General features: G+C 46.7%; 1 protein-coding gene across 1 annotated transcript in view; it reads right to left on the reverse strand.

The window, feature by feature from the left end:
* Window positions 1–2,451: 2,451 nt before the first annotated feature.
* The window catches only part of CAVIN1 (caveolae associated protein 1), a 35,039-nt gene continuing 22,741 nt past the window's right edge, over window positions 2,452–14,749 (reverse strand). The window contains exon 2 of the mRNA XM_056863675.1: window positions 2,452–3,225. Within this exon, the coding sequence (XP_056719653.1) occupies window positions 2,536–3,225 (690 nt within the window). The 3' untranslated portion in view covers window positions 2,452–2,535. The remainder of the gene's footprint in view (window positions 3,226–14,749) is intronic.

Below are 14,749 nucleotides of genomic sequence, written 5' to 3' on the forward strand. Positions count from 1 at the left end.
CCCAGGCGTGGCAGCCTTAAATGCTAAGCGTCTTTTTAACTTGGGCTCTCCTCTTCTTCTGGGTACGAGATCCATAGCAAACGGACAAGAGGACTGGTAGGGGTGCAGCCCCTTACATTTATGTGCACACTCCATGGTCAAATAAGAGTACCCCCCATCATGTCTTCCTGCTGGGAAGTGGATAGTTTGGCCAAGGTCTGCGCACCTGGTGGCTTTGGTGCGGATTGTAGTAGGGGCGCAGGGCACAGAATAGCCCAAGACATTGTGGCGGAATGCACCGCTGTGCCCGAGACTATGGCTGACCTTTCCTCCTGGTCCCCCACAGAAAAGAAGCCTGAGGGGGTTCCAGCAGCAGGTAGGGAGAAGAAAGGGTGCTCTGGCACATCATGCGGTGGGGGGGGGCAGCGGCATGCGCCAACCAGGAGGGGAGGAAGCCTCTTAATCCTATGCAAAGCAAAAAGAGGAACTGCAAAAGAAAAGGGGGCGAGGGGGGGTAGGAAGGCAACTGTGAATGCCAAAAGTCATTGTCTGTGCCCCCCCCCCCGCACTGCACAGCTCCGTTTTCTCCCCAGCTGGCAGGTTTGGCAGACATAGCATTGCCCCACTGGGGAGAACCCAAATAGCTGTTGCTCTAGTTGGAAACTAGGTGGTGCAAGGCAGCCACCGCAGAAAAACACAGCAGTAGACCTCGAAAGTCAGTGCCACAGAAAAACAAGCTGCAGTGCGAAGGATCTGGCCCAGGGTAGGTGTCAAGATTGCTGGACAAGAGCTTCCCTCTTCTGCTCTTAGCCTCCCTGCCATTTCTCTCTCTCTCTCCCTCACTCTCTGCTTAACTCAAAAGGCTGCCAGCCTCCAGGTAATAGCTGGAGATCTCCTGCTATTACAACTGATCGCCAGCTGATAAGAGATCAGTTCACTGGAGAAAATGGCCGCTTTGGCCATTGGACTCTATGGCATTGAAGTCCCTCCCCTCCCCAAACCACGCCCTATTCAGGCTCCGCCCCAAAAACCTCCCACCGGTGGCGAAGAGGGACCTGGCAACCCTATTAACTCACCTGCCTGCCATTCCTTTCCATCCCCCAGGAAGTGAGCACACAGCCATGTTGGCTAAGTGGCTCACCGAGAGACGCAGCTAAAAGCACAAAAAAATGGCATTTGGGATTCACTGCATGGAGATCTCCCCTCCTGTCTCTCAGTGTCCACACTGGCAATTGCAGGTTTTTTGTGTGTAGGGATATAGGGCCCCCTCCGCTGTGGCTGTGTCAAAACAAGTCTCTTGAGAAATGATTTGGGAGGCGTGGGGCACAGACCCCACTCTTGCGCCCTCTAACGCAGGGTTCCCCAACATGGCTCCCATGGGCACCATTGAGCCTGCCAGTACTACCCCTGGTGCTCTCTTAGCTTTTCAGAAAGTGGGCAGGGCCACTGTAAGGCTGAGCTTGTTATTGGCTGGTTATGCTCATTCGAAGGAAAGAGGTTTTCCACTGCAATAGCAGCTACAGCTAAGGTTGCCAACCTCCAGGTACTAGCTGGAGATCTTCTGCTATTACAACTGATCTCTAGCCCATAGAGATCAGTTCACCAGAAGAAAATAGCCGCTTTGGCCATTGGACTCTATGGCATTGAAGTCCCTCCCCAAACCCTGCCCTCCTCATACTCCACCCCAAAATCTTCCCGCCAGTGGCGAAGAAGGACCTGGCAATCCTAGCTATAGCCAAAATAGGACCAGAAGGACTGGTAAGCGCTTATACCTTCCTTCGTCAGTGTGTGGTTCCATTTCGCCTTCATGCTTCCCTTCTTTTCAATCCCAACTTTTTCTTTTTGCTCTCCTCCCACCTAGGCTTTCCTTCATTTCTTTTTATTCCTCTTCTATGATTAGCAAGGTGGGTTGTCTTGTGTTTGGCTCCACCTCCTGTGGCAGCCATTTTGGGGTGGTGCTCACTTACCCCTCTCCCAAAATTTCAAAAGTGCCTGCAAAGGTCATAGAGGTTGGAGACCCCTGTTCTAATGACGTCACATCCTTTCCCCCACCCGACAATTTCCCCAGTTCCTTTCCAATCAATTGCTCCCCCATCCCTCACCACATCAATGACATGTTGTGCCAAACAGCACAGCTGTTTTTCCTTCTCTTGTCTGCCCGATCTGCTTTCTGGCCCCCAGGAAGCCCTCTTGACACCAAGCATCCCTGCTGAGAGACAGGCATGCTTCTTGGGCATACGAATGGGTTACTTTGTCAATAGCACCTTTGGGAAAGAGGCAGGATGGCGGGCAGAGGGTGAAGATGGCAGCCGGCTGGCAGAGCAAAGCTTTCAGTAGCAAGGAATGGTGCTTGATGTGTTGCTAGGAAGTCCTGTGTTCTATGCTGAAACAGAAATATACAAAAAATGCACTTTGGTGCTACATTTTTGGGTAGGGGGGGCTGTAAGATTGCGATATCATATATGTGTGTGTGTGTGTGTGTGCCCGTGTGGGGCCAAAAAAGAGGAAACGTGAAAGGTTACATGTTCAGCTCTTGCTGTTCTTCTGCCGTGTGCCTCACTCACTGTCGCTCTTGTCTGCCAGCACCGTGTCTGACTCTTCCGTGATCTGCAGGAGCGTGCTCATTTCAGGGCTCTCGCCCCTCATCAGATCCGTGTTCTCTGCCTCGTCCCCGCCAACCTCCACCATTTCGGTGGCCTTCACTTCCACCTGCCCTTCCCGTATCTTCTTGACGTGGAAGGTGAAAGGTGGCACTTTGTAGACCGCCGTCTTGGAGCGAGCGTAGACCGTGTGGTCGGGGGTGAAGGACTTCTTCAGCTTATCCCGGGAAGTCTTCATCTTTTCCCTGCGCTCGTTGGTGACGATCTTGGTGCCCAGCTTGTTCATCCTCTTCTCCAGGTTGTGTCGGGTCTTCTCCAAATTTTGCTTGGTTTTCTCCAGGTTCTCTTTGGTCTTCAGCTTGGTCTTCTCCAGGTTCTCTTTGGTCTTCACCTTAGTCTTCTCCATCTTCTCCTTGGAGAAGGCCTTCTTGAAGTCATCCACCTTTCTCATGCCACTCCTTTTGATGCGTTCTGCCCGTGACTCTTCAATTATCTCCTCCACCTCCACTTCTTCATCCGAGGAGAACTCAATGTGTTCTTCATTGGCATGCTCCTCACCTGCTGGGAGCTCTTCTTCTTCCCCTTCCTTCTCTGTTTCTTTCAAAGACTTACTGATGCTCAGCTTAGTCGGCAGCTTCACCTCATCCTGGAAGACACAAGCAGAAATAGCAGTGAGATTTCTAAGGGCATGTTTACAGTTTCCTTGGGCTAGAAACCAATGTCCAGATAAGGAGCCTTTTTCTCTACGTGGAGCTGTGGGGTGGGGGAAGAAAAGAAAACCTAACCGAAAGGATCTTAATTCTCTCTTACATAATCTTGGGCATCTTTCAGACCTGAAGCTCAGGAGCAACTGAGGGTCTATGCTCTTGGGCAGCAGTAGGGTTGCCAACCTCCAGGTAGTGGCTGGAGATCTCCCGCTATTACAACTGATCTCCAGGCGACAGAGATCAGTTCACCTGGAGAAAATGGCCACTTTGGAAGATAGACTCTATGGCATTATATCCCATTGAAGTCCCTCCCCAAACCCTACCCTTCTCAGTTTCCACCCCCAAAATCTCCAAGTATTTCCCAACCCAGAGCTGGCAACCCTAGGCAGCAGATACTTCCTGTGTTGCCCCTTTAACATCAACGGGGAATTTGTGTTATTGCTAGGGTGGCAGGAAGGAAAAAGATTCCAACAACCCCATTCTTACAATTTAGATGTTATATCAAGGCTGGTACAGAGAGGGGCTTCTCCTTTGCTAGTGTAGGATCTATACCCTTAGATACTACACATCACACTAGCTTACCAATAACATGGAGAATTTCCCTTAAGAACAAAACCAAATGTTCACCGTCAAGCATGGAAAATGCAATGGTAAATCCACTTTTCTGAATGGCTATGAATCATTTAGTAACCCTGTACCGGTGCCTTTCGAACTACCTCTATGTTTTTTCACAAATATCCCCACCAGTGTTGGGGAGAGGAGCCAAACTGCTTCGAGTCAAGGAGGGGGGACAAGACAGACAGACAACCTTTATTTGGTATTTAACCAGCAAAGTTACAAAAAGTCCCTAATCCTAATACAATACAATACTAACCTGCCATCCAATTACAGTGGAAGGAATACAACACCCCACAGTAAAATTTAAAACTAATATAGGTATAAAACGCACATACAAAGCCCATCCAATTTGCCTAGGTAACATTTCATTTAAATCACCACTTTATCTTTATGGATTTTAATGGCTATAGCTAAAAATCTCGCACAATTCAATATGAACTCCTGGTTTATGTCAAATAATAATTTCTGGCTTATTTCCACATTGGTAATACCATGCCATTGCTTTATTATTGGAGAAATAAGCTTCATTCTTCTTGCTTCATAGAACCTACAATGCAATAAAATATGGTCCATCGACTCAATCTTCCGTGATCCACAGGGGCAAAACCGCTCTTCCAGTGCTACCTTTTTGTACCGGCCTTCTGTTATAGCTGAAGGGAAGGCATTACATCTTGCCATTGTATATGCCCTATGGTGTGATGGTACCTCTAACAGTGATAGATGTAGTGCTGGGGCGACTATATATTTTGTTCTCTGTTGGACCCAGGATATAGAAACACTTGCAATGTCATTCTGCCTTTCTATGTCATGCAGCCTTTGTTTGACAATACCCCTGGCCCTTTCAATCGGCATTATCTGTAAGGACTCAAATGAAAACCCAAGTAGGGATATCCTATGATGAACAGCCTTTTTTTTAAATATAATTTTTATTGTTTTTCAAAATATATATAAAAAAACAATTCAACAATTAATATAAATCAAAGGAAAATAAAAAACTATGAATTATTGTTGAAAATACAAATATATTAAAATAAAATATGAAGACTTCCCCTTCATCTCCCTCCATCTTTTGTAAATTTGTATACTCTTTTGTATAGAATTCTAATCCTGATATTGTTGCATATATATAAATGTAATTTATCAAAAATCAAATAAAATATATATTCATATTGTTTTAGATCATACATAATTATTGTCTTTCTTCAAATCAACCTTGTTATAGTGACTATATATTTTAATTATAAAAACATCCCTAATAATAGTAAAAAATGGATTAGATCAATGAATAACCCTTAAGTTCCCCCATTTGAAGTTCATTTTCACAATAAATTCTCCATGCCTCCCATTCACCCATAAATTGCGCATTGTCTTTTTGGTTTACCAATGCCGTATGTTTTGCCATTTCTACCAGTTCCAGCATTTTTTGTATCCAATCCCTATGATGAACAGCCTTAAGCCAGGCTGAACAGTGTCACTGAGAATTATGGAGGAGGGGGGACAAACCTTCCTTTACACCCCCCATCCCATGCTTCCACACCCTTCAGACTGATGAAGAATAAAGTAACTTCACGTTCTTCCTTTTACAATTCTATGATAAGAACATAAGATCTTAAGAAAGGCCCTGCTGGATCAGACCAAGGTCCATCAAGTCCAGCAGTCTGTCCACACAGTGGCCAACCAGGTGCTTCTAGGAAGTCCACAAACAAGACAACTGCGGCGGCATTATCCTGCCTGTGTACCAATGCACCTAATACAACAGGCACACTCCTCTGATCCTGGAGAGAATAGGTCAGAATGATCAGAATGAGCGCTACCGTTTAATATATATGATATGAACTTTACTTCAGCGCTGATGACTACTGGGTGAGTGAGTGATATGAGACAGGTTGGGGTCTTTCACTCAAAGGGGAAGGAATCCTCCCAGTTCTCATCAGGACTGCAACATTTTCATCTCAGAGAAAATGTAATACGAACTCCTGCCTCCAACACACATACTTAGGTCAATGGTGATTGTTGGTGTCCTGTGAGATGGGCTTTCACAAGTGTCCTAGACAACAGCTGTGTATCGTGACAGGTGCGTTGCGTCCCTGCTCTGTGATCCAGTCAGCCAGATTCAACCTCCATTTTTGCTGTGCCAGACTGGTATTGAGCAGGCAGGCCCCCAATTCGCGGCTGAGGGGCTTCATTTGACTTGTTGTGTCTAATCGGTCACATATCAGATGGTAGAGCACCTTGAACTTTTGGAAAGATGTGGTCAGTTGTCTCAAATAAATGTATTTTAAGTGGCTAACTGCTGTAAAACTATCTACCCAGCAGCCAAACACTCTTTAACCCCCCCCCATCCCAATGTGAATGAGATATCATCTATTTGGCTAGTGAAAACTCACTTTCTCAAATGTCATGCAAGGACTAAAATGCATTTGCGGCATGCCAGAGAATCAAATGTCAAAGGATGCCCTCTGGTGCATACAACGGGATATGGCATTCACTCCAGAGCAACTCAAAGGAAAGTTGGGGGTATTCAAACAAAAGTCTGATTCAGCGGGACTGAGCTTTTCAGGGATATGGAGCATTGAGCATCAGTGACCTTGAAGGTCTAGCAAAGTCCGCCTTCTGCCTAGCAAAGTTCCCTTCGCTCCACCAGTTCAGCACAGTTGTGTTGGAATGCAGAAGGAATCGAATTTGTCAGCATCCCTTTTCTCCAGGGAGAATGACCTCTGTAGTCTTGAGATGAGCTGTAATTCCAGGGGATCTCCAGGTCCCACCAGGTCCCACCTGGAGGCATCCTTTCTCTACTGCTCTGAACCATCCCTTGGATGTGTAGATTGCTACTCTTAGGGGAAACTTCCTTCCTTCCTGCTTCTTCCTCACCTCCTCACACACCCAGGCACTTTTCTCCATCTTGCCACCATGAGGGAAAGACGCACGTCTCCCTCCATCCTAGTTAGTTAGAATAGATAGGCAACTATACTTTATACTGTCCAGAAATGGATTTCCTACAATAAATGAAGTATATTAAATAGAAAAAAGGCTCCTAGCAGTTTTGTTCCTGGCACACACAGAGGTTTGGATGAGCTTCTCTGCACACAATAGCCTTTGTGCACTCTGCTAACTTAACAAGGATTTGAGCATAACAAAGCCCTTATAATACCAACAGGCGCACCCCTGGCAAAATCTCTGTTGCATCTGTCCTTTTGCAGAGGTGTACGATGGAAGGGGGGCCACAAGCAGTGGGGGTACCAGCAGCAGCAAGCGAGTGGGAATGGTTTATGCGGATGGTGTTTGACCCTGCTCCAGGCTGCTAGCAACTGTTTTTGTGCCCCCATGTGGATGCAGCCAAGATGTCAGGTTTGAGCATAGCCATCTTGCTCATTAACCATTTAATATAGAGAGCCAGCATGGTGTAGTGGTTAAGGGGTTGGACTAGAATCTGGGAAACCCAGGTTCGAATCCCCACTCTGCCATGGAAACTCACAAGGTGACCTTGGGCCAGTCACACACTTTCAGCCTCAACCCTGATGAGTAGTAGAAGAAGAAGAGCTGGTTTTTATATGCCTTCTCTGCCACTTAAGGGAGAATCAAACCGGCTTACAATCACCTTCCCCTCCCCACAACAGACACCCTATGAGGTGGGTGAGGCTGAGAGACTGTGACTAGCCCAAGGTCACCCAGCTGGCTTCATGGGTAGGATTGGGGAAACCAACCCGGTTCACCAGATGAGCCTCTACTGCTCATGTGGAGGAGTGGGAAATCAAATCCGGTTCTCCAGATCAGACTCCACCGCTCCAAACCACCGCTCTTAACCACCACACCACACTGGTATATTTGAATGAGAGACTTCCAAGGGTTATTAGGTGGAAGCAGGCAATGGCAAACCACCTCTGAACATCTCTTGTCTTGAAAACCCTACGGGGTTGCCATAAGTCAGCTGTGACTTGACGGCAAAAAAAAAGTATTAATTTTTGTGTGAATCGGAGGAATATTTAATCACAGTGGTGATCACACACAGTGGTAGAGCAGGTTTACTTCTGCCGTGCGATGGAGACTTAGGTCTTCTCCCCTTGATAATTCAGCCAAACCGCAACCTGATTCTCAGAGACCCCAGAGTTCTGCCCAGTGGCGTGGGTGGTGCAAAGAGGAGGCGGGCAGGCAGGCATGTGGGCGAGGAGGGAGGCAGATTTGGACTGAGATTGGTTTTCACCCAAGCAGCACATAGTGTGCATCCCCTGCTCGGCATTCCCGGGATGTGCTGGAAATAGCCACGGCAGCGCTAAGCGTTGCAGCTGGGGCTGAAAAGCTGGGCAGATTTATGACCCCTGGAGTTGTATGTTTCGAAGAAGAGGCAATGGAATGACTGGGGAACCTCACATATGCAGTTTAGAGCACTTTGTACTCCCACGGTTGAGATACACAGGCAGCTTTTCAATGTGCTTTTATCGGATTTCTGAATCAAATCATGACCATGCAGGAAGACTGACTTACAGTAGCATTCCAACCTTCCTGTTTGGGTGATCCTGGCCTCATAAAAGTGGCAAGAGAAATGCAGGGTCCCTGCTCTTGTTGCAAGAATCTCCCCCCAAAACAGTCAATATTTATGAAGAATGCAACACAGCGCTAATAGTGAAATCCTAAGCAGAGTTACTCCAGTCTAAGCCCATTGTTACCCTTTAAAGTTACACTTCACATGTTTTCCTATTGGTGCTGATTTTGTACTACCCAGAGCAACCCGCTTAGATCAAGAATTGCTGTTTTTATGGAGGTGCTTTTGATATCTTCTGCAGATGTCAGCCAGGCAATGTCTTTTATTTTAAGAGGGCTTTAAGAGGGGAGTGGACATATTCATGGAGGAAAGGGGTATTCATGGCTATTAGTTAGAATGGATACTAGTCATGCTGCATGCCTATTCTCTCTAGTATCAAAGGAGCATGCCTATTATATTAGGTGCTGTGGGACACAGGCAGGATGGTGCTGCTGCAGTTGTCTTGTTTGTGGCTTCCTAGAGACACCTGGGGGCCTAACACACTCAGTATATACTACATTTTAAAAAACATGTTATCCAGGTTAGATCGCACCTCAGACCTCCCATTTCGGCTTTGAAATGCTTTGGAAGCGCCAGACATCTTTTTCCCCCCAAAACGCCTATACCATGATGTATTTCATTATGTCGTTTCAAAACCGGCAATCCAAAGGGTGAATTCAGTTACACACGCTATTCAGTTCTCCTCCCCTCTTTTTGCAACACCCAACGAAAAGCCTTTCTCCTCCCATCCCACCTTCCCCCTCCCCTCCCGTTTGCATCCACCAATCATCCACCAATCATTATTGTTACTTAATCCTCCCCCCCCCTCCCAAGTGCTTGTGGTGTTACAAAGGAGCACGGGAACATTAGATCAACCAGACTGCTGGACTTGATGGGCCTTGGTCTGATCCAGCAGGGCCTTTCTTATGTTCTTATGGGGAAGAGAAAAGTGTTCACCAGATACATGAAGCAATGCTCCGGAGCCTCCCAGTCCCACTGTTAAAGTTTATAAAAGAACCTCTCCACATGCAATCAGAGATTTGGAAACTACTAATTTATTGGGAGGATAATGTATCTCGAATTCCGGGTTTCTGGGGCTAAGAGCAACCGTTTTGCAACCCGCTCGAATGGGAGCTGTTTTCCTAATTTGAGTCTCCTCCTGTTTACACTCGTGCTAGTTTCCAGAACATTGTAAAGTGCAGAAGGCCAACATCTGCTTTGGTAATAAGATCTGCACGTTTGCAAGTGGCCTCTGGAGGGAAATGGGTGGGTGCTTGGAATCAGGATATCCCCCGTTGCTATCAAGGCCTGGGGCTCTCGTTTTCTGCACAACACCACCTGCCAGGGCAATTCCTCATCTCTCCGAGAGACTCCAAGCCACTGTTGGACCATCAACGCCAGGAATCACTTCCTTCCCTGGGAAGCCACACAATGACGCCAAAACAAAAGCCGGCTCCCCTCCCCAGAGTGGCACAGCTACACCTGGAAACCAGCCATATCCGGACAGCTTTGATCCTTATCAGCCCTCCTTGGCCACATAGCAAGATGGGGCCTGTCTCAAATCTCCTCTCTGTTGCATGTAGACCCCGTCATGCCGCAAACACAGGAGCCGGGCCTAGATTCCTTTCTGCTTGTGGGTAGCGATGCTCAAAGAATAAGAGTTGGTTTTTTATATGGGGAACAACACTCTCTTCCTCCAGTGCAAATTTATCTTGCATAATTTGTGTTGGAAAGTGGGTATATAAACGTCATAGAAATAACTGCACCTCTCACTCCCATTTAAATTAGGATGCCAGAACTTGAAAGCTGGATGGTATCTCAGCTATCCCAGCTCAACAGCATCTCATCTAACCCAATCCACTGTGCTGAGCCAAGATCTGTAACATCTCAGGATACCCCGGCAAATTGGTTCATGAAACAGCAGAATAGAACCAGGATAATCCACCATATACTTAGGAAGTTTAGAAGAAGAAGAATTGGTTTTTATATGCCGACTTTCTCTACCACTTAAGAATAGAACCAGGATAATCCACCATATACCCGGGAAGTTTAGAAGAAGAATTGGTTTTTATATGCCGACTTTCTCTACCACTTAAGGCTTACAATCACTTTCCTCTCCCCACAACAGACACCTTGTGAGGCAGGTGGGGCTGAGAGAGCTCTAAGAAAGCTGTGACTAGCCAAGGTTACCCAGCTGGCTTCATGTGTAGGAGTGGGGAAACAAACCCGGTTCTCCAGATTAGAGTCCACCGCTCCAAACCACTGCTCTTAACTGCTACACCATGCTGGAACACCCACCAGTTTAGCTTATCTCCCTCTCTCCAGTGGCGGACAGAGAGCCAATTTTTCCATGGACAGTTCTTCAGTTGGTCAACCCATTCGTGGAGGTTTGCTGAGTTTTTCAGTTCTAACAGTGCAGTTCAGTGCAAATGGCTTTTTAAGCATGCATGTTCTCACACAGCCTGCATTCTACTCCCACTGACCTTGCCGCTGTTCTAGGCAGGCAAGTTTATAAATTGACAATTGAATAGTCAAACGCATCTAAATCAGTCTTAAATTAATGCTGTACTTAAAAAAAAATCCTACTATTTGGTTTTTATTTAACTAACCCATACCCATGTGAATTGCAGCTGATCTCTTTAAACCAGCAGCATTTTCATGCATGCATAGTCTTGGAAAAAACCCTGATGCAGACCTATTCAGTGAACACTCAAATCAGACAGTGTTTATTTGGTGATTGGCTCATCTGATGAGAGCCAGCATGGTGTAGTGGTTGAGAGCAGTGGAGTCTAATCTGGTGAACTGGGTTGGTTTCCCCACTCCTACTCATGAAGCCACCTGGGTGACCTTGGGCTAGTCACAGTTCCCTTAGAACTCTTTCAGCTTCCCCTGCCTCACAAGGTGTCTGTTGCTGGGAGAGGAAGGAAAGGAGATTGTAAGCCGGTTTGATTCTCCTCAAAAGGTAGAGGAAGTCGGCATGTAAAAACCAACTCCTCCTCCTCCTCCTCCTCTTCTTCTTCCTCCCTGCCTTCCTGCCTTCTCTCTTCTTCTCTCTTCTTCCTTCTTCTTCTTCATGTCTGATTATCACAATCAAACATGGTAAATCCAACCACTGAACATGTTTGATGCAAAATTCACAGCATCCCTACTTCTGGGCGTACATGATGAAGCAGTCTAGGGATATGCACGGGCATGACCGAGCCACAAAGGATAGGTCCTGAGACTCTGCTTTCATTATTTCAAAGAACAGTAAGTTTCAAGTCTTCGGGGTTGTGGATTGTTTGAGAAGAAGAAAAAAACAGAATGTATCTAAGCAGAAACACATGGTTATAAATTCCAGTAGGGCAACTCTGAGTTTCTTGCACCAAAAAAACAAAAAGGAGAGTCGTGACAACTGTAAAGACTGAGGTATTTAAGTATGTCAAGGGAGGGATTTAGCTCCAAATCGCTTTCATGAACCTTAATCCATTTCCATTACGCATTCTCTATGGGCTGATTGCTCTCCCATATATCCCTGTTTCTTCCACCATTCTGATCAGCTCAATATTCCCCAAATTTTAAAACAAGGGCAAAATATGATAACCACCAGCATAACATCTTCTAACATTTCGAGAGTTCTTGACACCAAACAGGTTTTCTAGTGCAGACTTTATGAATACAGCCAGTGTGGTATAGTGGTTAAGAGCGGTGGTTTGGAGCAGTGGACTCTGATCTGGAGAACCGGGTTTAATCCCCCACTCCTCCACATGAGCGGCAAATGCGAATCTAGTGAACTGGATTTGTTTCCCTACTCCTACACATGAAGCCAGCTGGGTGACCTTGAGGTAGTCACACTCTCTCAGCCCCACCTATCTCACAAGGTGTCTGTTGTGGGGAGGGGAAGGTGATTGTAAGCCAGTTTGATTCTTCCTTAAGTGATAGAGAAAGTTGGCATATAAAAACACCAATTCTTCTTCTTCTAAACTTCCTGGGTATATGGTGGATTAGCCTGGTTCTGTTCTGCTGTTTCATGAACCAATTTGCCGGGGTATCCTGAGATGTTACAAATCTTGGCTCAGCACAGTGGATTGGGTTAGATGAGATGCTGTTGAGCTGGGATAGCTGAGATACCATCCAGCTTTCAAGTTCTGGCATCCTGACTTAAATGGGAGTGAGATGTGCAGTTATTTCTATGACATATATATACCCACTTTCTAACACAAATTATGCAAGATAAATTTGCACTGGAGAAAGAGAGAGTTGTTTCCCTGTATAAGTGAAAATTGACTCAATCAAGGAAGTCAGGGGCCTCCGTTTGCAAGACCTGAGCCGGGTTGTTAATAGAACATTTTGGAGTCATTAATTCATAGTCATTTTGGAGTCATTAATTCATAGGGTTGCCATAATTCGGAACTGACTTAATGTCACTTAACACACGCTCATATGAACAAATATATATAAACACACAATTAGGCTTAGTTCTGCTGCAATTAAACTGGCATCCAGTGGAGCTACAGCTGGCTAGTATTGACCTCACCACAAAGGGCCAAACTAGATGCCACAACAACCTTGTGTCCACTGCAGGGATGCTGGCGCCATATAAAGTGGTTTAAAAATGCCTCAAGGGCCCAATCAACACAGTGGGCTCAGGTGCTTCTCCCCCTCCCTGGGACTTTTCAAGTGTCAAAATGCCGCACCACCTGCACAAATCTTTTGCCATTTGAAAAGACACAGGGGCGGGGCACAAGAGCTCCTCAGCCGACCACTCTGTGGGCACGCAGCATTTTAAAGTTAAAAGAACCAGCGTGCCATAGTGATTAAAAGCAGTGGACTCTAACCTGGAGAACCAGGTTTGATTCTCCACTCCTCCACATGAGCGGCGGACTCTTATCTGGTGAACCGGGTTGGTTTCCCCACTCCCACAAGGACCTTCCCTTCCCCACCCCACAACAGACACCCTGTGAAGTAGATGGGGCTGAGAGAGTGTGACTAGCCCAAGGTCACCCAGCTGGCCCTTATGTGTAGGAGTGGGGAAAACATTCCGGTTCTCCAGATTAGCCTCCGCCGCTCATGTGGAGCAGTGGGGAATCAAACCCAGTTCTCCAGATCAGAGTCCACTGCTGCAAACCACCGCTCTTAACCACTGCTTCTTTAGGGCTTCAATTCAAACCATGTAGAGAATTGGACAGACTTGTGGCCTTTGTCTGAGTTGAGAGCACACCCTGGAACACGTCCAACGATCCGCTGTGGCGGTGCGATGCAAGAGAAGATGAGCAGAGGGTCGCAAACTGTCTTTGGGAGGACATTGTTTGCCATTAGTAATCTAGCTCAAGCCAATTCATATTACGCAGGCCTCGTGTCCCCCACAAGGCTTTCCCAGGTCTTGTCTGGAAGTTAGAGTTGCCAGCGCCAGATTGGGAAATACCTGGAGATTTGGAGGTTTGGGGAGGGGAGGGTCTTCAATGCTATAGAGTCCAATTGCCAAACCGGCCAATTTCTCCAAGTGAACTGATCTCTATTGGCTGGAGATCAGTTGTAATAGCATGAGATCTCCAGCCACCACCTGGAGGTTGGCAACTCTATCTCCAGAGGAACCGATCTTGGCCATCTGGAGATCGATAGTTATACCGGGAGAAGTTCAGGTGCTACCTGGAAGTTGAAAACCCTAGTGGGAGTCCTGTGCTTGGAACGTAATCCCAGGTGTGCCCTTACTTGGATCGGGACTGTAGCATATGGGCAAAGGGGGTTAAGGGGGCCTTCCCTCCAGCACCATTTCCCTGGCTTGAACGGCTTCCACATAGTGGTGATTCCCCGGTTTGCTCTCATTTCTGCTGTGAACACAAAGAGGCATTGGAGCCTCTGATTCCTCCCACCTCCCACCATCCCCCCTTGAGCTCTTTGCTACCTTTAAAAAATATACCAATAATTTTTTTAAAGCCTACTGGTGGTGTGGATGGGGAAATCGCCCTGGATACGGGTAGGAAGGAGTGGAAATTTACACCTTCCCCTCCACTCTTTCCACAAATTTGTTCTGGGTCCAACCTTTTGAGAGATTCAAAACAGAAAAAGGAAGTATTTTTTTTTCCACACAATGCATAAATTGTGGAACTCCCTGCCCCAGGATGTGGTGATGGCTGCCAGCTTGGAAGGCTTTAAGAGAGGAGAGGACATGATCATGGAGGAGAGGGGTATTCATGGCTGTTAGTTAGAATGGATACTAGTCATGCTGCATACCTATGCTCTCTAGTGTCAGAGGAGCATGCCTATTATTTTGGGTGCGGTGGAACACAGGCAGGATGGTGCTGCTGCACTCGTCTTGTTTGTGGCTTCCTAGAGACACCTGGTTG

This window comes from Euleptes europaea, chromosome 18 (assembly GCF_029931775.1).
Source record: "Euleptes europaea isolate rEulEur1 chromosome 18, rEulEur1.hap1, whole genome shotgun sequence".
Classification (NCBI taxonomy): domain Eukaryota; kingdom Metazoa; phylum Chordata; class Lepidosauria; order Squamata; family Sphaerodactylidae; genus Euleptes; species Euleptes europaea.